General features: G+C 39.5%; 1 protein-coding gene across 1 annotated transcript in view; it reads left to right on the top strand.

Annotated features, from left to right (window-relative positions):
• The window catches only part of NOTCH2 (notch receptor 2), a 153,355-nt gene that overhangs the window by 46,703 nt on the left and 80,717 nt on the right, over positions 1-25,935 (top strand). Inside the window, exons 3-4 of the mRNA XM_046645378.1 lie at positions 17,719-17,978; positions 21,458-21,793. Of these exons, the coding sequence (XP_046501334.1) occupies positions 17,719-17,978; positions 21,458-21,793 (596 nt within the window). The remainder of the gene's footprint in view (positions 1-17,718; positions 17,979-21,457; positions 21,794-25,935) is intronic.

Raw genomic sequence — 25,935 nt, 5'->3', positions numbered from 1 at the left:
CTCCAAAGTGTCTGCTAATGGATGTTGTGTTTCTCCTGCATAAGACATGGTGGCAGTCCTCTGACAGCTTGTTATCTTGTTGAGGAGATAAGGCATACATATATGTATAAATTCAAACAGTCTATCATTGCCCATGTAGTGGCACAGATAAGAACTATGGAGATTCAGACAAAGGAGCAACTACTATGGGACTGAAGACTAAAATCAGAGGATTTTTGGTGGATTATCTAGATTATAAATCTGAGAATATTAGTGGTAGCTTAGAAGATAGATAAGTAGAAGGATGGAGGTGGGGAAACTGATGGGACTAGAAGGGCTGTTGCTTCCTGGAATAATTGCTACCAGTATCTTCATCCTTTTTTTTCTTAATGACATAGTTTCAAAACTTTTCTACATCTTGGTTGCTCTCTTCTGTCTATACTCCAGTTTGTGTGAGGTTTTACTAAACCAGTATGTGGATTAATCTGGTTTCACAGTGACAGGTAAGTGATTTAAAAAATCATTCCTTTAGCACATGGTGGCTTGAATCCTTGAAGATAGAATGTCTAGAGTGAGGAGTGAAGGGGAAGACCAGGGGACAGGAGGAGAGGGAAGCTGGGAGCAGTCACCTGCCCCCACCCGCGGACCCCCAACCTTTTTGGTCTTGACTGTTGATTCTTGTGCTGCTTCCAGAACAAAGCAGCCAGATAAGTTTGTGAACACCATTTATAAGGAATCTCAGAATCCATGAATCTCTGAGGCAAGAAAAAGAATGAGTTGGGATAGGAGGAGTGATATAAAAACAGAGACGCTAAGAACAGGATCAGTTTTCATAGTGCATTTTCTTAGCTGAGAATTCAGGTATCCCAACCTCAAATCTCTTTTTTCCAGCATATCTTTGGCTTGACCCAGTTCATTTCAGGGATCCAGAGTAACCAAGCATCTGCTAGCCAAGTCTTTGGTTACCCCAAATTAGCTCATGTCCTTTACTGCTTGTTTCCTCTGATTATATAGTACATATCCAAACCCTCAATTATCCAGAATAAACCAGGGCTGCCTGTTCTGTGTGGAAAACTTTTGACAGTAGTTATGATTCTCTTGCCTAGACCCTGGTAGCGCCTTAGCCATTTAACTGCCTGTCCCTTTAAAATTTTGAAATGCTGGTTCTTGTTGTGTAAGCCAGACACATCTCCTTGAGGAATTATTTTACTGGGCAACTTGCCCCCTTCTGAAACCTCAGTCATCCTGAAAAGTACCTCAGGAACTTCTTTGACTTAAGTTTTTCTGTCTTAGTCCTATTTGTATATAATGTTTGTGGTATTTGAGTCTCTGTCTCATATTGCTAAAACTCATGGCCTTGAATTTCTGGGTCACTCTTAAAAAATGGACAGACCTTGATTACTAATGAAAAGTTGACTCATTTCCTCCCAGGCAAAAGCTGACACTGACTATCAGAGTTGATAATTAGTCTCCACAGAAGCAACGTCTCTAATTATGGGACATCGTCTATTCTTTCCCAAATTTTATAAGAATTAATGAGAGCGTCATGAGCTGGGGAAGTGAGTAAGACAAGCGTTTATGCTGTGTTGAGAGGATATATAAAAATGATATGTGGGAAAAGTCCTACATGAATTTAATTAAGTGGTTGATTCCCCGTGAGTTTCACTTTGGTGCGTCTCTTCCCAAAGCATTGTTTTACACACACAGGAGTCATTTTTAGCCTTGTGTAGTTTATCAGCAGGTCAGATTTCAAAAAGAGACTGCAGTGTCTACAACCACTCTGTGCTTGAAGAAAATGGGCTCCCATGTTGGCCAGTTGTTTTGGGGAAGATGGTAAGACCTTTCTTTCCCTTTTAAGTTCAGGATTCCTTTTTATTTTCTGTGTCTTGTTTAAATATATTGTTGTTTTCTCCTTTGCTTGTTCTTAGCTTCCTTATGCTTCCTGTGAGGGGTTAGCTGAAAGTGTGAGTTGTGCAACAGTTCATTTACACAAGCACGTATGGAACTGTCTGCGCACTTAGAAGGGTAATAGGTAGGCAGTGTGAGGGATATAAAAGGAGAGAGACAAGGCACACTTCTTTCCCCAGGCAGACCCTGCTTGGATAGTGTGACGGTCAGGATTTATACAACCACTGACCCCAGGCATTAAGATCAGCAAGCGTCATTACATCCTTGGACGATATTGCAGAGGGAATTCAAAAGCTGAAATTGTAGAGTCATCATACTTAGGAGGTTGAAAGGACTTTGGCGAGCACCTGTCCCACTCATCTTGTTTTATATGTGAGGAGCCTGAGATTTAATGTGGCCAAGTGACTTACCCTGTATTATATAACTGATTAGAATATAGACTGGGACTAAAAGTTGTTTCTTAGACCCCTTTAGACAATCTAAAGATTCAGCACTATTTCTTTTCATTCTCGGTACCAACCTTCAAGGAACCAATGTGGGTGAATACACACACACACACACACACACAAAAGCAGAATAAAAAAAACCAGGGCTTTTGTGAGGCAATTTGAAAGACCAAGTATTTTAACTCTAGCTATGCATTTTTATTTTGTAACATTCCATGAAACAAAATAGTCTGGAAATTCTTTTGAGTTCCTCATAAAGGAAATCTACTCTATATTAGTATCCAAGGGGCTTTGGAGTTGGATTCATACAATTTTAGAGCAAAAGGGAATATTAGGGATGATGTGGTCTAACATCTTGTTTTTATACGTAAGGAAGCTGAGGCTCAGAGAGGTAAAGTGGCTTTTTCAAGGTTAACGTCTAGGGAAGAGCCAGGGCTGGCTGGTCCAGAGGACAGGTCTCTGGGGAGCCACTCTATCAAAAAGACCTGAGAACATGCTGAAGTCTTGGGTGAGAGATTTTTGTAAAACAAAAATATACTAATTATATTTTTATTCTTATTCAGATGAAAAACATACTCATAACTCTTAAGATTAAAAAAATTATATATATGATGTTTTTAGGACAATCTTGAACATATATATAAACATATATGTGTATAAGTTTTGAAATCTTAATATATATTTGTTCAAGTATGCCTTAAAAACATCTCACCTAACACTAGGCATGGGTTTTTTAAGCAGAATGATGCAGGAGAATGTAGCCATGTCAGGTGTGGCTTGGACCTGACTCAGATCAGTAAGTGAAGTGCCTCCCCAGAGTTACTGTGAAAACTTGAGTCTTGATTTATATCATGGTTTCTGCTATAATATTTCTTTTTGTTTAGAGTGGGGAGATTTTATTTGGAACATCAGCTTGGGTGCTAAGTACAGATGCAGCCTGGGCCATTCAGGTTTCACAGGGTCTTTGTGCTTATTACCTCCATCTTTTTGGTTTTGGGGTAAATGTAATGTATTTGCAGAATGCATTTGTCTTCACTTGGAGTAAACTTCCAGGATACCTGTTTGATACTCAGTTTCTCTGGTTTAGAAGGCCACAAATCATTGTAACAGCTACGATTTTTTTTGGCCCCTTGGGCCATGGTCCTATCTTTTAGGGAAGTAGTGGTTTTTGTCTTGAGTCACCACATTAGGGTTAGACACCATAATGTTTTTCCGTAATGTCCATTATTTTATTATCTTTGGTTCTAATTATGCAAAGGTATGGCGACTGACGATGATCCTTTGACCATTTGATTGCCTTTCTGAAATTAAACATAGTTCATTACAAGTGCTCCTAAACTGACCTGATTTCTAAATAAACAAAAAAAGTTACCTAAACTGTAAGCACGTGTTTTGGGATTGTTTTTGCTTACGTATACTTTAATGCCATCATGGCCTCAGAGCAGGGATCAGCAATATTTTGTTCAAGTGCCAGGCAGTAAATGTTTTAGGCTTGCTGGCCAAGAGGCAAATTGAGGATGTTATGTACGTACTTATATACCTACTTAAAACATAGCCATGTAAAAACCAGTTTTAGCTCCTGGGCTGGAGGTATAAGAACAGGTGGCCTGTGGATTTCATCTGAGGGCAGTATTGGCTGACCTTTACCTTAGAGCATAACAGCCACTTAAAATGCTTCACATCCTCCCAGGGTGTGGGGTATAGACTGGTAGAACCATTCTTTGTGGCTAGTTTTTGTTTTTTTTAATATACAGAAGAAATTCTTGAAGCAGATGTTGCTGCACTTAGAACAAAGAATCGTATCTGAGTCCTCCTTTATCTATTTTTGGTTGATGCCACTTATCTAGTTGAGGTGATCTGTAGCGGAGGTCTGCACTAAAGCTGAGATCCTGTTAAGTTAATGAGTGGTAGCAAGAAAATAAATGAGAACATTACATTTTTTTCTTTAACAATAAACTATTCCCTTGTTGCCATAAAAGTAATCAATGTTGTGAGATGTCATTGACTTCATGAAAGTTATCCTTTGTGTGGAAAAGATTTTTGGGTGATTACTGTGATGGTGATGATTTTAATAATTATGTTTGTTCTCAAAAGCATATAATCCAGAGGAAAACAGATAAACAGACCAAATCCAGTCCCAGCAGTGTAGCTGGTGATAGAGCATGCTTCTGAGGATTGGCTCCAGGAGGCTAAGACTTTCACACGCACTACTAGCATCATCCACATGATGAGGGTTTCTGAGTTTTGTTGTTGTTTTTGTCGATGTAAGAATGCAAGAATACGTGAAATAATGATAGCATTGTACTTTTAAAAGAAATAATCTGTCTGGTGTCTGGATGTAGGTCAGGTAAACTTTCTCATGAGACTACTGTTTGGCTCTGTAGGATTTTTCACTTTGTCCCTGTGGAGGCGTAGACTTTGAGTTCATAACAGCACATCAGGCATAGGTGAAGGAATTTCCAAAGCTGAGGCACACTTGATTTTCAAGACCTGTGAGTTTGGATATATACTAATACAGGCAACATTTGTAGGAAATATTTCTATTCAATTCAACCAACATTTATGAGTATTATGAGTGCTAGATACTAGGCTAAGAATTACTTTACTTGTATAAGTTATCTTAGTGTTTCTCAATCTTTTTATCATTACCCCTTACCCAAAAAGAACCTTTTAAGGCTTTTTTTCCTAGTCCCCCCACCCCCAATTTTAACATCATATACTGTATATCTGTTTATCTGTTGTGGCCCTTTGGAAGGCCGCAAATGATTCTAATATCTAAGATTTTTTTTTGACCCCCAAGAACCAATTTTTTTACCCCTTGGGCCACGGTCCTGTCTTTTAAGGGAAGTAGTAGTTTTTGTCTTGACGTACAGTTAAACACTGTTATTTCTTTTTCTATGATGTCCACTATTTTTATTATCTGTGGTTCTAATTGAGGCCATTTAAATGGGATTTTTCTTGTGTTTCAGGGCATACTGAAATTGTATTTCCCAATTTTTCACTGAACAGTTTCACATATCTACATTTGTGATTCCTTCTTTTTTTGGATAATGATTTTTTCCAAATCTACAAAGAAATATTTTTTATCCTCTTAAAGTTTGAAGGAATGCAGATTCTTCTCCCACTAACTCTCACAGTCAGCTTTCGTTTGATATGATTTGGGTCAATTATTTTTGAATTAGGAATTTTTTCAGACCAAACTTTAAGCTTTTGGAACTGTTTTGCTTTCAGACAGTTTTTGGACTTCAGAACTTTGAAGGGGGTCATCCACTCATGCTGGAGAACAGAAAGCAGGCGTCCCCACTCACTTTCTTTCCTAAAATCTTGTTTAATTTTCATTGCTTGGTCTCTGAAGAACTGAGCAGTTCATGCTACTGAGGCTGCTTTGTAGGACGTTCTGTCACTAAGGACTCCACGCTCTGGTGGTTCATGTAGTCAATGTTTTATCAAAGATTAATAAAAGTGCAACAGAGAATGAAGACTCCGTGTGTGTGTGTGTATTGGTTAACTTCATATTTTGGGGGAAAATGTGATTAAAAAACATCTACCCCATGTAGGGTTGGCTGGCCCACTTTGAATGATATAGGGGTGAGTGAGAGTTAAGAAGTCCTGTATATATCAGGAATCTTAATTGGCTTTGATAAGCTTTTGGGTAAATAGTCCAACCTAGTGGTTCCCAACTTCAAGTATAATTAAAGAGGGTTTTAAGATATAAAGATTCCATGACTCTTGCATTTTGCCCTTTGGCTTTTAAGAATATGAGCACTGAATAGTCTCTATATGCCAGTTACTGTGTTAGACACTGGGAGTATGGTGATGAACAATTCTTAGTCTGTTGGAGAAGACAAATAATAAGAATAAAGGATAATGAGTGATATGTCAGGGTTATGGGAACATTCAGTTGCGGGTATCAGGCCTATTTCTCAGAGGAAATAACATTTAAGCTGAGGCTTGAAGGAATTTTAGGGTTTAGCTATGAGAAGAGAGTGGGAAAGAGTGTTTCGGGCTGTGCAAAGGTCTGGAGGTGAGAAGTGGTACACTCTAGCATGTTCTGGGAGCTGCAAGAAGTTGAGCCCAGCAAGAGTGTCAAGCATAAAGGAGAGATGATCTGGAGGTGAAGCCGTTTCTCAGTCTATTTTGGAATGCAATGCAAAATGTCAAAATCTACCAAGAATTCTGTAAACCATTTTATAATACCTTTATATATTAATAATCATAACATAATCTATAGACATTTAAATATGGGGAGGACATTATTTAGTGGTCTATAGAATGCTTTCTAAACATTTGCAGAGCCCATGCAATAACTGTACAGCCCATAGCTTGTGAACAACTGGCTTAACTCATTCATTTTTGCCTATTACTGTGAAGGGTGCTTTTTGTACACTCATATGTTTAGAGTGTGTTTTCCATCTTTTAATCACAAGCAGACATTTTCTCAGGGTCCAGTGCAGTGAAATATGGTAAGATACTGAATGTATGCTAGAAGACGGAAGAAAGACCACCTTCTGTTTTAGCAGCAACATAAGCCTTTCAGCACTGTTTGTGTGCCCTTGCTCAATCTTTCAAGTGATGATTGAAGAGACTAGGTGCTCATTTCAGTTTTTGAGTTCTGATAAATGAGGCCAGACTGTAAACTGGAAGATAAGGGTGTTTGCAAATTCTTGTGTAAATACAGCATGGTTTCCCATTGCAATGGTTACTGATTTCATAGTCTCTGATGAAGATGAACAATGCTGTGAATTAACAGTTTTAAAGCTTGTACCATTGCAACTTCCTTTTGGTTTGGATTTATTAAAATCAGCATGCATTTATTGTTTTATTCGGATGAGGGGGTTGAAAAACCTGAACACATGGAAACCAAGTGAGGTGGAGTTTCAGAAGATAATTCCCACCCTCACAATTCCCTGTGAAATTCTTTTCCTGTGGGAAACTTTTAATTTGGAAGCATTCAGCCTAATGTGGGAACCCAGATTAACATTTTCTGAAATACTTCTACAAGAAAAGCAGAAATGTTCTGTTCAGGAAGCTAAATTTACATAGTAGGAAAATGGGCTGTCCTGCACTTTTTGGTAGTCTTTATTAGTTGTGGTAAAAAGTTGTGTGTGGTGTGTGTGTGTGTATGTGTGTGTGTGTGTATGTGTATGTTTGACGAGAGAGAGAGAGAGAGAGAGAGAGAGAGAGAGACAGATTGTATATTTGTCTTTGTTTCCTTTACATCAAACCAACAAAGCCCTAGAAAGTGTGTTTTACCACAAACAGCCCAGTACTGGGCCCTAACTGTACACGAATACTTTTTTTAGTTCTTTTTGTTTTTCCTTCTTGCTGAGTAAGCTATAGTGTTTCCTTTTTTCTTTCTTTCTTTCTTTTTTGGGGGAAGGGAGGGGAACGTGGGAGTGGGAATGGCCAAGAAGAAGTCAACATGACAGAGCTGCTTCCTTTTTCTTCCCCTCTGTATCAGGAAGTTAACTAGAAGTCTTCATTGCAGCTGCTTTTTTTTTTTCTTTTTTTTACAAAGTCAGTAGTTGGTATAACCCAGTTAGTTACCTTTACACAGAGTTACAGAATTAAAAAGTTGACAGTCTGATGAGATATCAAACTGGAAGTGCTGGGAGGAGGGGGTGATGAAGTTAGATTAGTTGTTTGGGCCTCTTGAATGCCAACCTGAGAGAACAGAGTTGATTCTCTAGGCTCTGGGGCATCTAGATGTTTGTAGCCAGAGCCTTGGGAATTAAATGTTATATAGGAACTTTCACTGGTTACAGTTAGCCTTGGCTGTTAGCAATTATTTTTATCTACTTTAACAGGGTTGCGGGGGAGGGGGCAGGAAACTAAGCTGGCATTATGGTCACAGGAAAGAACAGACTGATTTGGGGCCTTTTCAGACTGCAGACCTTTGTTACTGACCAATGGTTAATTTGGTTTCTGGGTTTTGTTATTTTTTCCCCTGCCCTTACCTCATTTACCTTAACGACAGCTCCTTCTCTCTAGAGCTCAGCTAGGGCAGGCGGCCACTGCGGACTGTGGGGCTGAGAGGCCCAGAGCAAGAAGAAAGTGGGTTGAAAGCAGAGTGCTGTTTAAAGAATTTTCTGCTGGAAACCAGCCCAGAGGGAGTAAAGAGGAGCTGTAATGAGGAGCAGCTGCAGGGCCGATGCAACCCACATGAGACATTTTTTTCCCCTCTGTTCCACATTCTGTATAGATTTTGAAAAATCACGATTTTGAAATAGCTGTTTTGTAAAGCACGCCTCTCTTTTTCTTCTTCTTGTATGTGGTTGGGTTTTGCTTTGTTGTTTTATTTTTTTAAAGACTAAATCCTTGCTAAAAAACACTAAAGGCAGAGCTGCAGCAAAGCCCTGGATGCAATTTGGGTTCACCCTGCTGATACAGAACATTCGGTGGAGAAAACAAGGAGCGAGAACGCTGGCTCTTATTTGGAAAAGGGGCTTATTTCCTGCTCAGATTTCAGTCATCTTGGAGCTGACACAAGCCGCTACAGTGTTTTCAGCTTTTCTCTAGACGAGTGGCTATTCACTTAGGAAACTTGAAAGAACAAATTTTTCTGTCCTGTATTACTAGGGAGACTGATCCTGAACTGTAGCCATTGCCAGATAGCTTGGAATTGCTGTTCGAATCCCAGCTTCGTTGAAATCTGTAAAGTGGCTACATGTAAACGAATCCAGCCTGCTGGTGACATCTGAGAGTTGGGGTCTGGTTTTCATCTGTTTTATTGAGGGGGGAACTGTATGGGCATCCTTTCAAATGGAATGTTTTCTAGTTCCATTAGGAGGAATCCCGTCTTTTTTCTCTCTTTTCCTCTGTCCTTCCCTCCCCTTCACCCTACTCCCATGTGTGTTTGAACAATGACAATGAAAGAGTAGGCCTCTTCATGTCAGAAACGGCAGACTTTTTCAGAAAAAAAAGCATGAATATATCTGTATGGACCTGATAAGTATTCACATTAGTTTACTAATTATTTTATAGGGGAAAGGCTCCTCAAAACTTTCCCTGTATTAACTGCCTCCTCTGTGAACTATTCTTTGAGAGTTCCAAAACTCGAGAAGGGGGATAGGAGAAAGTCACTGAGAGAACTACAAAAATATTGATAAGTTCCCTCCAGGAGGGAGGCATTCGTATAGTTTTGGGAACAAAAGGCAGCTTTCATACCCCAAAAAGATTTACTTGGTTATTTTTTAGAAAATTTCTTACATACACCTTTAGTTCAAGATGTAAGCTATTTTCCGAAAGTTATACTGGGGTCGCTTAATAGAACTATTGATTTGTGAGGGAACTTGGATGATCAGTCATGTTTCCAGCCCCTAACCAAACTCAACTTGAGTCATCTCCGGGAGAGAGCTGTTTAAACTCTTGTTTTCAGGCAGAGAGTCTTAATTCCCGCTCATACTTACAGGATATATAGTGTTCTTGTATTACAGTTGAACAGGGATTTGCAAAGTTGAAAGGTCTCCTGCCTTAGGAAACAGAGGCCCTTTATTTCTGGCTGTCTCCCTTACCCATTTCTCCCTTTTCTTCCCATGTCCATAATTCTGCTTAGCCTCCTGGGGTGTGAGGGATAATCTTGTACCTCAGGATGATTCTTAGGGTTGATTTGGCCTGTGTTCTACCAGGCAGAGCATAGTGTGGGGTTGGAAGGGGATTTTGTAGCAGATTGGGGTTGAGAGACTGACTTTGTTCATCCTATGACGTTTAACTTGCTTTGGAACCAGTTGCTTAATGGTAAGTAGATGCTTATGATATTCAAGGAACCTGCACCAGGGTCTCAAGACATGCCCCCCCCCCCCCCCCCATTAGAGGGGAGTTTGAAAAGGCACAGGAAATACATAACAATGGCTTAAATGAAGAAGAGACATACTGGCAGAAATAGCATGATGTGTAATGCGGCACTGCATCTACCGTTGGAGAGCTCGGAGGTGGGTGAGATGGTTTGGAGGAGCCTTAATGGAGAACATAGGTTTTGAGCAGATCTTTTTTGAAACAAGGATGGAAGAGAGGAACATTAATTAGAGACATATCAGATGGGAGAGAATGATATCTCTCACAGGAAATTAGATTTTTACATAGGGAACAGTAGATAAGGTGTGGAAATCTCTAGTGTTTGAGTTATAAGTAACTAGAGAGTAAGATGGTAGGAGTGGGGCAGACAAGCTGGTTGTAGATTCTGAGGAGCTGGGCACTAGTGCTGGTTTCTGAGCAGAGAAGTGATGTCATCAAAACTGTGCGTGAGAAGGGTTATTCTTTAAGTAGTGTAGTTAGTTTCAGCAAGGAATTTCCAGGCTGTCCTTACGTAGAGATGTGGATAGGATGCCGCTGCAGTTAGGATGATAGAGCTGACTGAGTAGGTGCTGGTCTCGGGGCGAGACCTAGTAGAATACTTTCAGTTAAGTGCCATTTTATGTTTTGATAAAAGATCTGTGTGAAGATAGAGATACGGTTGTAGCTGACACAAAACTGGGGGAAATTGCTAGATTCACAGACAACAAACTTGGGCAAGTCAGTTAGCTTTGGCATCCTTATCAGTGCAATAGGGCTTCAGACCAGTTGACTTCTGAGGCATAGTGCAGTGCTGACATTCTACGATTCTAAGAATAGAGTATAAAAGTTATCCCAATCAAGGAAACTTGGGATAAGGATTCAGCATCATGAATTAAAAAGGAATAAATAACAGGTCCCATTACTGGATTCAAAAAACATGTACACGTATACAGTGAGAGAAATGTGTCATAAAAGTAGTTCACGTGAAAAAAAAAAGGTCTGGGCTTTTTAACTGACTCTGTGTTCAGTAGCATATATAGTATTTTGTGGCATGAGGCTACCAAAGTAGAAACATAGTATCCAGATCACAGGAGGTGATGATCCAGCTTTATGCTGTGCTGGTAAGAACACGTGTGGTTTTTTTACCCCCATTTTGAGCCCTGCACTTTAAAGAGGTTTTTGATGAACTAGAATCATCTAGTGGGGGGAGACAGGATAGCTCAGCGTTGATGTATAGTCATGCGCTGCATAACGACATTTTGATCCACGACAGGCCGGATATATGACACTGGTCCCATAAGATTAGTACCATATAGCCTGGACATGTAGTAGGCTATACCATCTAGGTCTGTGTAAGTGCACTCTATGATGTTCGCACATCGACGAAATCGCCTAATGATGCATTTCTCTGAACCTAGCCCCATGGTTTAAGGGACACATGACTGTACATGGGCTCTGGAGTCAAACCTGGTTTTGAATCTTGCCGCTGTTGTCTACTACCTGTGAAATCTTAATCTTTCTAGCTTCAAGGTCCTCAAATACAAAATGGAGGTCATAATATAATATATTGTTATAGGGAGTAATAAAAGAGATAATAGTTGTTAAATGCTTAGCAAATACATAATCCATAGTAAGTGTTTCAAAAATGTTATCACTATAATTATTATTACTATTGTTATCTTAAGCATAGAAGAGCCATTAAAATGGTAAGGAAGTCTGGAAATAATTTTACACTGAGGAATAGTCCAAAGCACTGAATCCTGGAGAAAAGAAAACAAAGGGTCAACATAACTGTCTTCAAATTCTTGAAGGACTATGTGTTCTAGAAGACAGGGTTAGCCAGTAGGTAGAAATTATAAGAAGGCAGATTTTTAAAAAATAAGATGTAATTCACGTAGTTCACCCTTTTAAAGTGTACAATTCAGTGGTTTTTAGTATATTCACAGAATTGTATAACATCACCATTATTTAATTTCAAAGCATTTTCATTACACCCTAAAGAAACGCTCTACTCCTTAATAGTCACTCTCCATTTCCCCCTCTCCCCAGCCCCTGGCAACACTAATTTGTTTTCTATCTCTATGGATATGCCTCTTCTGGATATTTTATATAAATGAGATTATACAATATATGGCCTTTTGTGCCTAACTTCTTTCATGTAGCATGATGTTTTCAAGGTTCATTCAGGTTATAGCATGTAACAGAACTTCATTCCTTTTTATGGCCAAATTATTTTTCATTGTATGTATGGATATACCTCATTTTATTGATCCCTTCATCAGCTTATGGACATTTGGATTGTTTCCACCTTTTGGCTGTTATGAATAGTACTGCTACAAACATTCTTTACAAGTTTCTGTGTGGATTTATGTTTTTAGCTATCTTGGGTATATACCTAGGAGGGGTGGCAGAATTTTAAGACTTCAGAAAGAAAGAGTTTTCTGACAAAGGGATCCACCCATACTGAAGACTGTTCTATTGTTGAAGTAGTGAGCCAGTAATTTTATTTTACGTAACAAATGCATGGTGTGTACTATATGCTGGATACTATTCTAAATGCTTTACAATTATTTAAAAATGCTATGAGATAGGCACTATTATTAAATCCATCTTACAATAGGGAAGTTTACCAACTTGCCCAAGGCCACTCATCAAGTGAATGGTAGAGCAAGGATTGAAATCCAGGTACTCTGGATCTAGAGTCTATCCTTTTAATAGCAGGAACAATAATAACTTCAGGAATTTATTAAATTCTTACTATTTCTAGGCACCTTGCTTAACTGCTGGTATTCAGGTAGAGGCTTATGATCATCTTTGAGGGTTGTTTTAGAAAGAATTATCTCATTGGATAGAATTACCTTAGGGTGTCTTGAATTCAGAGGATGGATCGAAGTCAGGAGAAAGCCAGCAACAAGATGCCTGGCCTGAGGCTTTTAAGATGATCAGAATTTGTATCAAAAAGGAGACTGTGAATATGAATGATAAGTATTATAGGAATTTAGTTAACAAGACTTGTCAGAACATGGCAATAAATTATATATAACTGAAAAGGATTAACCAAAGCGACTTTTGAGATTGTGAATGGAAGCCTTAGAAAAATGGAGGAACTGAAGTTTCATGGGCAAATGATCCCACTTTTTAAATGTTTAGTTTCAGATATTGGCAGGATAATGTTATGGTAAGTAGATGACTTTTAGTAAACTGAGCATATGGAACTGGAGCTGTATTTTGAGAGTCAAATACATGAAGGTAGTTGCTTAAAACCAGGTGAACAACAACAATAACAAATGCTTATGAGAAAAAAGAGCAGTGCAGCCCGGACTTCAACTTTAAAGTGGTCATAATTGAGGGGGAAGAAGGGGAAGAGGAATCAGTCATCTACACCTAAGAATTTATGGAGTTTTGAGGTAGACAGAAGGAGTCATGGAAGCCAAATGTGAAAAGATTAAAATGATGGAAGGCACAGTCAGCAATACTTCCTATAGGAGAGAATTTCCTTATGAAATCTCAGATGAGACCGTTGAACTTGACAAGGGGAGGGTCATTGATCTTAGAACATAGTTTCTGGGCAATAATTAGAATGAATTTTTTGTTGCAAAGGGACAAGTAAGAAGTAGATGGAAAAGAAAGGGAAAATATCTATGAAATTAGGCTATAGTTATAGAAGTTTGATTGTGAAGGAAGGAGAATTGGGAAATGGGGCTTAGTGAAAAATGTAGGTTAAAAGGGACTTATACATGTTTTAAGGTAAAGAAAGAGGCTGATGTCTAGCCTGCTAGAACATCTAAAGTAAGAAGTTGAGTCTTTATTATTATACCAGCAGTAGGTCTAGTTTCACGTAAATATAAGATGTGGTTCTGTACAAGGACTTTAGGAGAGTGAGTCAGTTAAACTTCTTATCCAAGAATTATCTCACTTAGAATAAAACACTAAATCCTTCTTAACAGTGGACTAAAGGCCTTTCATGATCTGCCTTCTGGTTACAGCTCTCATCTGTTTTCAGCTGCCCTGTTTCTTAATCCCTTTGGTAGAACCATAAAGGTCTCCTTGCTACTCCTCAAACTGCTGGCACCAGTCCCTGTTTGGGGGCTTTTGCATTTGCTGTTCCCTCCACCTTGAACATGCTTCCCCTAGATGCCTGCATGGCTAGTCCCTCACTTCATTCAGGTCTTGACTCAACTGTGCCTCCTCACTGAGGCCTTCTCTGATTTTCCTATTTAAAATCAAAATACCTCACTTTACCCCCTGCTCTCCCCAATTCCATCCTTTCCTATCCTGCTTTCCTGTTTTAATTAATTTTTTACATAGCACTTAACTCCACCTAACAAATTATGTATTTTACTTACTGATTTTGTTTTTTATCTTCTCCTAGTAGAATTTAAACTCCACAAGTTCAAGAATTTCCTTAGCACTAGAACAATTCCTGGCACATAATAGGCACTTGCTAAATGTTTGTTGAATGAATGAATGAGTGTAATATTCTTTGTGGAAACTGATATGAAAACATTCTTCTTCATCACCAACATCATTATTAATAAGCATATTGGATGCTATTTATAGAATTAGGCTTCATATATTCTCTTACACAGGAGTTGGCAGATGTTTTCTGTACAGCACCAGATAGTAAATATTTTTTGTGGGCCATATAGTCTCATCTTAACTTCAACCCTGTTATTGTAATGCAAAAGTAGTCAGACAATCCATAAATGGACAGGTGTGGCTATGTTCCAATAAGGCTTTATTTGTGGACACTGAAATTTGAGTTTTACATAATTTTTAAGTGTTATGAAATATTATGCTTCTTTTGATTTGTTTCCCCAACTATTTAAAAATGTAAAAACCGTTCTCAGCTGATGGGCTATACAAAAACAGGCAGCAGAGGGGCCAGCCCAGTGGCACAGCGATTAAGTTTACACATTCCACTTCCGCGGCCTGGGGTTCGCCGGTTTGGATCCCAGGTGTGGACATGGCACTGCTTGGCAAGCCATGCTGTGGTGGGTGTCCCACATATAAAGTAGAGGAAGATGGGCACGGATGTTAGCTCAGGGCCAGTCTTCCTCAGCAAAAAGAGGATTGCAGCAGTTAGCTCAGAGCTGATCTTCCCCCCCCCCCCCCCCCCCAAAAAAAAAAAAAAACAGACAGCGGGCCAGAGTAGGCCTGTAAGCTGTAGTTTGCCAACCTCTGCTTTCCTGGTTTATTAACATATCTTAGTTGAAACTTATTTTTCCATACTTGGTAGATAGCAACAATGTAGATTAAACCCTAGTAACAGATAATTCAGGAATACTTTTGTTTGGCTCCGGAATTTTTCATATTGTTTCCTGTTTGTTTTCCTGAGCACCTTATGTTTTCATTACGTGTATACAATGCTGATACTTAAAGGAGTTTGCATTCTCTGAGCATGTGCCACATGATAGGGTTGGAGAGGTTGTGGTGGTGTAGTAGTCTGGCAGCAAAGCTGAGCAAAGCCCACCCAAGTTTAAAAGTTTACTATTATTTACAAGGTGAATAATTCCCATATGGGAGAATCAAGAGTTGTCAGCCAGGCTTAATGCCCAGAGGACTATCACTGTACATGAGAATTGTGTTGCAGTTTTTAACATCATTCACAACATATTTCTTGAATAAGTTACAAATGCTTTTGATAATATAGCTCAAGGTTAATTTTAGCAGTGCTACATTGACAATTTTTGCTCCTCTACTTAAAAAAAATCAGAAAATAACCTATCCTATTATCAAATCAAGCTGTGATTTGAATAAAGCATCATATTTTCCTCAATAAGTACAAGGAAAGAAAAATGTTTTTCATTTGCAAAACTTTTTATGTATAATGTTTTTCACACACTTGTTTTTTTTCAGTTCTTACAATAATCCCACGATGTAGGTAGCCTTATTAACTATTTAAAATATGAGAGAACTAATAGTCAGTGAGGTTAAGTAACTTGTCCAAGGTCACAGCATCGGGACTCCCAACAGGCCTTCTCACCATATGAGGTACAGACTCCTCCCTGGAAATTTCAGCCGGTCTTTGATTTCAGCGCTGTGCCTTCTCCTCCCTGCCTTTCAATCTCTAGCTTCACCTGCTCATGAAGATGCTCAAAGCTCTAGCTGCTCCTGACTGCCATGTTTACTGTATACAGCTCTGGGAAGGGGTGAGGAGGCAGTGGCCAATTACATCACTACTACTGTAGCTACTTAGCAGCTGTTTCCCCCTCCAGCCATTTTAGCTACTGCCTAATTCTTCTGGGCACGTTACTCTTAGTTCCCTAACATTTGGTCTTCCTTCTTTTCTCAATAACTGTAACTTCTAAAGACCTCACCTTGCCACCCAATGGCTAATGAAATGTCTTGGGGATGTTTGGCAAAGACAGGAAGGAGTAAAACTGTGCTTCAAGTATGGGTGATTGGGAGAATCAGGACACAGTAATTGGGCATAGGAAGACATGATAGGAGCTGGCTTTGAGGGGAAAATTTCGAGTTTGGTTTAAATGTGTTACCTTTGAGGTAATGGTAGAACAGCCTTCTAGGTTTAGTTTCCTATCCTTCAAAAAGGAAAGTGGAGAAATAAATTGAACCAAATATTTGGGGTGACAGCCAAATGACAAAATTTATAGTTAGAATCAGTCTTTGTGTTCTTTTAAATGTGTCTTAGAGGTCCCATTTAAACAGCTTCTTCATTATGAAGATGGAGACTTTCCATGCCTTTTCTATGCTGTTTAGAGAAAATTTCCATAAATATTGCACACAATTTGGGATGGTTATGCATCTTCTGAATCAGTGCATGGCATATGAAGGGATTCCTCAACACAGCATATGGAAGAAGTTGTAGAATGTTATTCTGGAATTGTTTTCCCTTCTTCACTTGGGTGTTTGTATGCTACCTTAGATACTTTTTATGTTATTTTAATTATATTTTGTGCTTTTTTATTTGGTTATAAAAGCTACCTACTACTTATATCTTAACAGATTTAAGTTAAAAAAAAAACCTCTTCGAACCCTTCCCTATTCCTGTACCTACTTTTTCTTTCTTTATCACAGTCTCAACCCCCTGAACAGAACCCAGAAATCTATGTATAGGCCAGTCAATGTCTCAGTGGAAATAAGAAAAGAAAAAGTTATTATTTCTCAATGCTTACTGGAGAGAAACACATGATATTTTATGTATTTTAAATTGGAGAGGATAAGAAGATCAGCCCATGGATTGTCATGTGACCATCTTGATCCTTTCAGATGGCTTAGTCAAAATGAAAAAGTTAATGAATTTAAACAGACAAGTATCAACAATGCTGCACAGAAAGGTACTGTTACCCCATACCAACCTGTACCTACAAGAAAAAAAGCTATGATTGTATTTTGCCTTTGAATAAGGGTCATGCTGACTGGCTATGACAGACCATGCTGGATCACCCACGTGGTATTCTGTCACCTTTCAAGTCTTAAGACTCAGAGGACACGGGAGTGTGTGGTTAAGTTCTCCGAGCACTTCTCTTAAAGCGAGGCAGTTTTACAAGTTGTACCTTCAGGTTTTTCTTGAATGGACTACATTATCTTGTAAGTTTTTGGACTCACAAGAAGTCAAGTGTTTTCATAGACTCCTCTCTTTTCCACACAGGTGTCAAGAGGGCTTCTTGGGAGAATATTGTCAACATCGAGACCCTTGTGAGAAGAACCGCTGCCAGAATGGTGGGACATGTGTGGCCCAGGCCATGTTGGGGAAAGCCACATGTCGCTGTGCCTTGGGGTTCACAGGCGAGGACTGCCAGTACTCGACCACTCACCCCTGCTTTGTGTCTCACCCCTGCCTGAATGGAGGCACTTGCCACGTACTTAGCCGGGATGCCTATGAGTGCACCTGCCAAGTGGGTTTTACAGGTAACAAATGGGACTCAGGCCCATACTTTTCTATTTTCAGCAGGTACCTCTATTTAGCATCTTTTAGATCTTGGCATCTTGCTCTTAAGGGTTCCCCAATTCTGGTGCATGTTTAACATTATGGTAAGGGACTGGCATGTTCCAGATGACTATCCTTAACTTCCTTTTGATAGTTTTAAGAGGGGAGAAGGAGATAAAAAAAGTCATATGCTTCTGAGCATTTGACTACCTAAAGTGTATATGTCAGGATTGGGGATCAGAATTATTTCACTGTTACCAGAAGAAAAGCTGTTTGTGCTCTTGATAACTTATTCCTTGAAATCTCCTCTCCCTAGACATTCAAGGTACTGCCTTTTCTGGTTTTCTAAATTCTGATTGTTCCTTTTGGTTCTGCATTTCCTTGTCCTCATCCATTAAATTTTTGTCTTCCTTGGAACTCTGTTTTGGGCCCTCGTTTGAGCCACATCACAGTTCTTCCCAGGGAATCTCACCATCTCCAATTACTTTCAGCTGTGTTATCTTTATCAGTTGCTGATGACTCTCGAAGTTATCCTTTTCACTCCACCCCAACCCTGACACTCAGGCTCATATTTCTAACTATGCATTGCATGTTATCCTTGGAAATTCAATAGGTATCTCAAACTCAACGTATTGATATAAATAGGTGGCACCAATGTATACTCCAAACACTCCACGCTAGAAACTCCTTCTCCCTTATGTTTACCCCACTTGGACCCAGTCACCCAACCCAGCCTCTGAATTACCTCTCACCTGTCTACTCTTATCCATTTCCTCTCCTACTCTGTAATTGAGGTCCATGTCATCTCTCACCTGGACTCCCGTAGTCGTTTCCTTGCCTTTACTTTCTCCCCATCTTGTTCACCTGTCACATTGCCACCTCTTTAATTATAAATGCAAATCTTCTCACAGACTTGCTTGCTTAGAAGGCCTGCTGACTTTTCATCATCCACAGAGTAAACTGCAAACTCTTTTGCATGGCTTCCATGGCCCTTCCCAGTCTAGGCCTTCTGTATTTTTATAGCCTCACCTCCCCACCAGCATCTAGCTCTAGTCACGTCAACATTCTCATCACTTCCTGAAAATGTCACCCTTCCTACTGCCTCCATCCTATTACACACCCCTCTTCCTGGAATGCCCTTTTCTACAATTGGTGATTGCCCAATGTTATGTAAAACTCTGTCTTACTGACCCTTTCATGACTCTTTGAGGCAGTTTAGTTTGTATGTTCTCTTATTTTATGTGTCACTTTTTATTGCAATTAATTTTTTACATGTCTCTCATCTGACTAGATTATGGGTTCTTTAAAGGTGGGTCTGAGCTTTATTCAGGATGAACCATAAATGTTTATTAAGTTATATGAGAAAAGGAGAACCATTTACCATTTTGTCCCCCACCACACCAACAATTCTGTAGATCTAATTGGCAAAAATTAAAAAACATACCCATAAAACTAGACTAGTTAGGAATACTTGTTATACTGATTTTTCATGTAAAGGTGTTGGTGGGGTTGAGGATAGTTAGGATGATCCATTATCTCCATCATGACTATGACAGCAGTGATGCTGTGAGTCATCGAAGAGATGTGGTGGTTAACAGATTAATTTTTTCCTAATTGTTGGTTTGAGTTGTTTTGCTCCACAGCCAAAGGGGAGGGCATACCCATTTAAAACATTTTAATCTTGTTCAGTGGAAATGCCAGCAGTGCTTTCTTCATAATTAAAATGCTACTCTGAAATGATCCCCAAATTATGACTTCTTCCTTTTCTTTTAAAAGGATCTCTTTTTGGTGTTCTGCAGAGTTCTGATCATCTTTATACATCTGCCACTTGTCTGTCACTTTAGGAATCACCACAGGTCAAGTTCATCCCTTTGGTTTTGTGATAACCCAATACCCCATCTAGTCAGACCATATTAGCTTGTATCTACTCATAGATGAAGAAACAGAGGCAGGAAGTTAGTGCCTATGTATATTAGTGCCTATGTAACATATATGGAAAACCAAGTTCAAGGACCTTTCTGTTTTAGTTGTAGGCAAACATTCTGACACACATGGTTGCTAGAAGTAAGCATTTTTATCTCTTCTCCACTGTAAGTAAGTACCTCTCAGTGGAATGAGAGAAAATAGGGAGAAAAATTACAGTTCCTTCATTTTCTCTCTGCTTAGCACCCTGAGATATATGTGCTGTGCCCAGACTTTTATTGCACCTTTTCCATTTGATTTGACGGTCCTTAATAGGCAGAGACCACTTCTATGTGCTCATGTGTCACCTCGTTGTCCCTTTTAGAAAAGATGTCATAGCTCTCATTTGCTTTTCTGTGGGGGTCAAAGATTTGGATGTTTACCTAGACAACCAGATGGAGTATTAATAAATTCATGGAGTTCTCATATCTTTAGTTTAAAAAAGGATGAGGCTAATGAAAACAGAAAACCATGTGAATGCCAAATTTACTAGTAGCATGGGAGTATTTTTTTTCTCTCTCTCTTTCTATCTCAAAGAATCTGCTTTGCTCCTGTGAAGTCATGCCTTAGGATCTAGCACGTCAGAGTCTTCCTGCTTCTGCTAGTACTTTCGTACCTGAGAGAGTCCACAACAGTTACCTTTTTAGACCTTTATTCTTATGGGAACTTCTAGTTCTTTTCATATATAAGGAGCCAGAGAGTCTTCATCCTCTTCAAACACATCAAGCAATATTTGCAGCAAGACCACAATTAATAAAATGTTTCCCAGAATTTGTGTGCATGTGTGTTGGTTTAAAGGAAATAGAAGTAGTGTTGACTTGTTTCTATCATCCAAGAGGTTTATTTAGTAACTAGTAATATGCTGCGGAAAATATCAGTACATTTTCTTCATTCACCAGACATGATTTGAGAGCCTACTACGGGGATCCAGCCCCTGACAGTGTGGCAGGTGGTATAACAGAAGGAAACAGCAAGCTTGAGATGCGTGTGCAGGGGCGTGTGTGTGTGTGTGTGTGTGTGTGTGTGTGAGAGAGAGAGAGATTTGGGGAGTTGAGGGAGGCATTAAGGATGACTTTAGTAACCGTGATTTATGAGTAGAGTTGTCAAGATAATTGGGAGTTCACTAGGAAAACAAAAAGGAAGATAGCATTCCAAACCGAAGAGCACCTTATGCAAAGACAAGGAAGTGTGAGACAATAGGTGGACCCAGACCCTTCTTTGCTCCAGGGACTGATGGGATCCTGCAGGACTGGGCTTCTTGTGACTAGCTTACAGTCTTCTCCATGTGCTCGTTGGCTCTTTGTGTCTCAGCTGAGGGCCCTGGAGAGTGCCTGTGTCAGATGATCTTGATGAGGCTCTTATTTGGGCTTCCTGTAAAATTCAGAGAGTTTAGGGATTTTCCATGCAGGAGCTCCCTGGTGTCAAGATGTGGGGTGTTGAGGATGGGGCTAACTCCCATTTTTGTGGGCAGTACTGAGTTCTCTTATCCTTCCTGTAGGTAAGCTGTGCCAATGGACTGATGCCTGCCTGTCTCATCCCTGTGCAAATGGAAGTACCTGTACCACTGTGGCCAACCAGTTCTCCTGCAAATGCCTTGGAGGCTTCACAGGGCAGAAGTGTGAGACTGATGTCAATGAGTGTGAAATTCCTGGACAATGCCAGCATGGTGGCACTTGCCTCAACCTACCTGGTTCCTATCAATGCCAGTGCCCCCAGGGTTTCACAGGCCAGCACTGTGACAGCCCTTATGTGCCCTGTGCACCCTCCCCCTGTGTCAATGGAGGCACCTGCCGGCAGACTGGTGACTTCACTTTTGAGTGCAACTGCCTTCCAGGTAAGCAGTCCCCCTAGTGTCTTGGGATTGGGGGTGCACGTGCAGCACAGAAGGAAGGTTGTAGGTGTGGCTCAATTGCTCCTTTAGGAAGTAGTCTTCCCAGGAGGGAAAAGGGGAAGTGAGAATTTTGTGTGAGGTGGGTCACTGGTGAGGGAGGGGTTTTATGGGCCCAATGTGGTCCATAAACTGAGCAGGGGGTAGTTTAACATGTCACGGTTTATGATGATGAGTGGCTAGGAAATTGTTTATTGTTCTTTTTGGAGAAACAGTAAGAAATAAGAGAAACAGAGCTCCAGGAAAGGGATAGAGAAGTCTATGGCATGGAAAGGAACACAGTGAGAATTAGACAGAAAAATGGGTATGTATGATTAATAAAGCGCTTTAAACTGAGTTGACAGTAATATCAGGTGACCAACTTTTATTTTATTTCACCTCTGATGGAGTAATAGATTATTTTCCTGTCTACCTAAATGCACCTGCCTACTCTTTTGTGATTTTCCTTGGGCTTCTCTCCCTCAGAACCCTCTCCATGTACCCTCACTGACTTCACAGTAACCCTGCCCCAACTTGAAGCTAGAGAAGTTTGGAACTGAGGGGGTGTGGTGCTCTGTTAATCAGTGAGTGCTTAATTCCAAGATAGAAGCAATGAGAGAATCAGTGTATGGGAGCTTGGGGCCCTGCATTCTGTGGAGATGGAGAAAGGAGCAAGCCTGGCCAATTCACTAAACTCCTTATAAAAACGATGAGGAGGTTGAAAACCGAGAATTTTGATTGGGAACAGAACACAAGCAGCTGGAGCAGATGAATTACTAAGCAACAAAGATTCTGTTTTTATACAAATATTCTTAGTACAAAAACAAAAGAAGGAAAACTGTAGGGGAGAGTAATGTGCTAAGTAAGCAGAACTGCCTCAAAAAGAAGTTGTTCTAGCTACTCTTGCAGAATGGGAATCTTAGGTTCTGGTGTTGTGGCTATGGTTCACGTATAATGGGGTTGTGTGTTTAATTTGGAGATTAAAGGTGATATCTTGGTCCTTGGTATAAAACCAAATGGTAATTTATTCACTTCATTCAGTAAAAATTTACTGACTGCCAGCCATGTTCTAGGCACCATGCTGTGTGCTTGGGATACAATGATACAAGACACTGCTGCATAATAGAAAACTTTATACCATTTAGCTGTAAACCACAAGAACAAGCTAGTAATTGTATTGCTTTCAGTTTCTCTTTCAATGAAGAGTAAATAATGTTATCATTCTAGACACTAAATAAATTTTTATTGACATAATATTACCATCACCCACATTATCTTTTAGAAGGAATAACTAAAAGATATCTTTCTTCACTCCCATGTTTGTTTGTATTTTAAGGATTAAAGAAGCAAATAGAAATGTAAACAATTTAATTTTACAAATATTCTAATAGCCTAATATTCTAATAGTCTCAGTGGCTAGTAATTGAGGTTAGTGTGATTTATTGTTGAGGCTAAATATGTTTTTCAGTTTCAAGAAAATTACTTTTAATAGTTGCCTAGAACCAGAGGTTGATTTGGCAGCAAAATACTGACGGGAAGTGAGAGAAGTCAATAAAGGAAGTTTTTAGCTAGGAGAGAGTGATTATTCACTCCCATAGTCTCTGCATTGTTAGCCATTAGCCACGATAAGAACCTTAGGGAATTCTGAGAGTGTGTCCAGGAAAGGATCTGTCAAACCAGAATAGTATCTCCTTGAGAAAGGAAATAACCAGGGATTCCACAGCTGAGAGGCTGCCAGGGCTAGTGGGATGGAGTAAGGAGATCTTGGCTGTCTCTTATGCTCTGCTTGTAGTTTAAAGCAAGACGTTTATTTACTCCCTGATGAAGTGTGTGTCTGTGTGTGTGTTAGAGATTGGGATGGGAGTGCGGGGGCGGGGAGAAGATTTGGCGAAGAGAAAACCAACATTTATTTAATACTTTTTATGAGTCAGGCACTGTGCCAGGTACTTCTGCATCCATTAGCTCAATTACATGAAAACCTTGAGGATAGGTATGATTTTTTGAGTTTTCCCAGGTGAGGTAACTCAAGTTTGAAGATGTTAAGTGATTTACCCAAAGTTACACAGCTGACATGTGGTTAGGCTGGGTCCTGAAACCCAGGCAGGTTATTTCCAAAGCCTGTGCCTTGTGCATCCAGCTGCATCACACTGTGCTGCCTGTCTGCCCCTGAAATGTGTGAAACTTTTTGTTAAATGCTTTGAGTTGTCTGGGTTAAAAAAAAGTAGTTTCATGTTTTAAGAAAAAGGAGATACTTCTAATTATGATCAAAGAGTATTTATTACATATCAGCCTATATATGGCATCATGCACATATTTAAAAATAAGTAGACTAGTTCTTGCCTTTGGGGTCCCAGGATCTAAAGCAGATGACATTAGCTTGGACAACGTGTAGAAGGAAATCAAAAAAGAATTCAAAACAATAGATGGTGCAGTAACACTATGAATAAATATGTATTTACACAATTTGTAAGATTTTATGCTCATTGTCTCTATGTCCCAGGTGGAGTTTGGAATAGGGAAATAGTGCCTGGAGACAATTTTTCTTTTAGAAAGGCCTCTTCATAATGTAATACCATTCTCCTTGCCCCTCCCTCCATTGCCCTCCACACTATTCAAGAGACTAAAATGTTAGTTAAAATAATAATCACTCTCTCAATGTAAACACTACCCTTATTTGAAGAGAATGTTCTAAAAATGAGGAAACCAAGTCAGCAGGAGGTGAAGTAGCTTGTTAAGATGCTCTGCAACTGTCCATCGCTGGTTCCCACCATATTTCAAGTCTTTGCACTTTTAATTGAGGCCTACCCTGATCACCCTATTTCAAATTGTAACCAGTCCCCTTCCCCCCTTAATTACTGGCCCTGGTCTACTTTTTCTTTTCCTTTTCTGTAACACTTAACCATCTTCTCACTATATAATTTGCACTATATAATTTACTTCATTATGTCTACTGTTTATTGCCTTTTTCCAAATTCTCCCGCCTCTTCCCCCACCAGAGGGAAAGCTATAATCTTTGTTTTTTGTTTAGCAATGTATCCCAAACACCTAAAAACAGTGACAGGTACATAATAGGCACACAAATATTTATGGACTGAGTTTAGTATAATATCATAGTATTGCGAATATAACTTTGGTCTTCTCATTTTCTTCCTGGTATCATGCATCTTTAGTTTGCTGAGGATGCACCCGGACTTACTTTGGCTTCTCCTTTTGTTCGTGTATACTCTTGTACTAGATAAGAAAAATTTGAGAGTCCTTTCAACTCTCAAAGTCAGTGAACCCCACATAAATTCGTGATTATATTCAAATGGCTAAGTTATAGTTCTTTTCCTGCAAAGGAAAAGTTACCATAAGTTGATTTTAGTATTATTGCAAGACTCATGTGGAGGGAATTAAAACTGAAAAAATGACTCATCTTGTGTGACAAAAAAAGAAGTGTTTCTCCGTAGAGGGAAGGAAAAAAGAATATGTTCAAGAGGGAACTAATAGAATAAAACCAGGGAACTACATTTCATCTTCTCCTTGGATCAACAACTGTTAATAATCCAGATCCTTCATGAGCTACCATTAAGTAAAATCTTTAGCAGAAGCCCTGAGGAAGGGCACTCAGCCAGGATAATTTTAACGTAAGAGCAAAATAGAAAATAAATTATTGAATCATTGACTCTCAGTAATTTGGGGTTAGGGCCAACTAGTGGGGAGAGAATGAGTTAGGCTGGTTTTATGTTTGTGGATATTTAAAAAAGTAGCACAATAATCTAACAGTGGGTTGTTTGGATCTACTGGCTGTGCCTTGGGAGTTCACACTTAAACAGGCCTCAACATACTTTCTCTTTTTCTCTCTCCCACACCTCTTTATTCCTCCGTGATCTTTTTTAAACTTCATAAAAAAGCTGTCATCTGTCCTTTCCAAACAACGAAGGTTTATTCTTTGTAAACCACCTCTTTACTTCACAGGCTGATTACGTGTAGTATCCCTATATCATTAAAATAAAGCTTAAACACTTTTTGTGGCTTTTATGTCTCCTCTGTTGTTGCTGAGCTTAACACCTGTTAGAAGTAATCCCCTCTTGCATTCTCATCTGCAGGGGCATGTGATATTCTCTTGG

This window comes from Equus quagga, chromosome 18 (genome assembly GCF_021613505.1).
Source record: "Equus quagga isolate Etosha38 chromosome 18, UCLA_HA_Equagga_1.0, whole genome shotgun sequence".
Lineage (NCBI taxonomy): Eukaryota > Metazoa > Chordata > Mammalia > Perissodactyla > Equidae > Equus > Equus quagga.
This window is presented reverse-complemented; position numbering and strand designations above follow the sequence as displayed.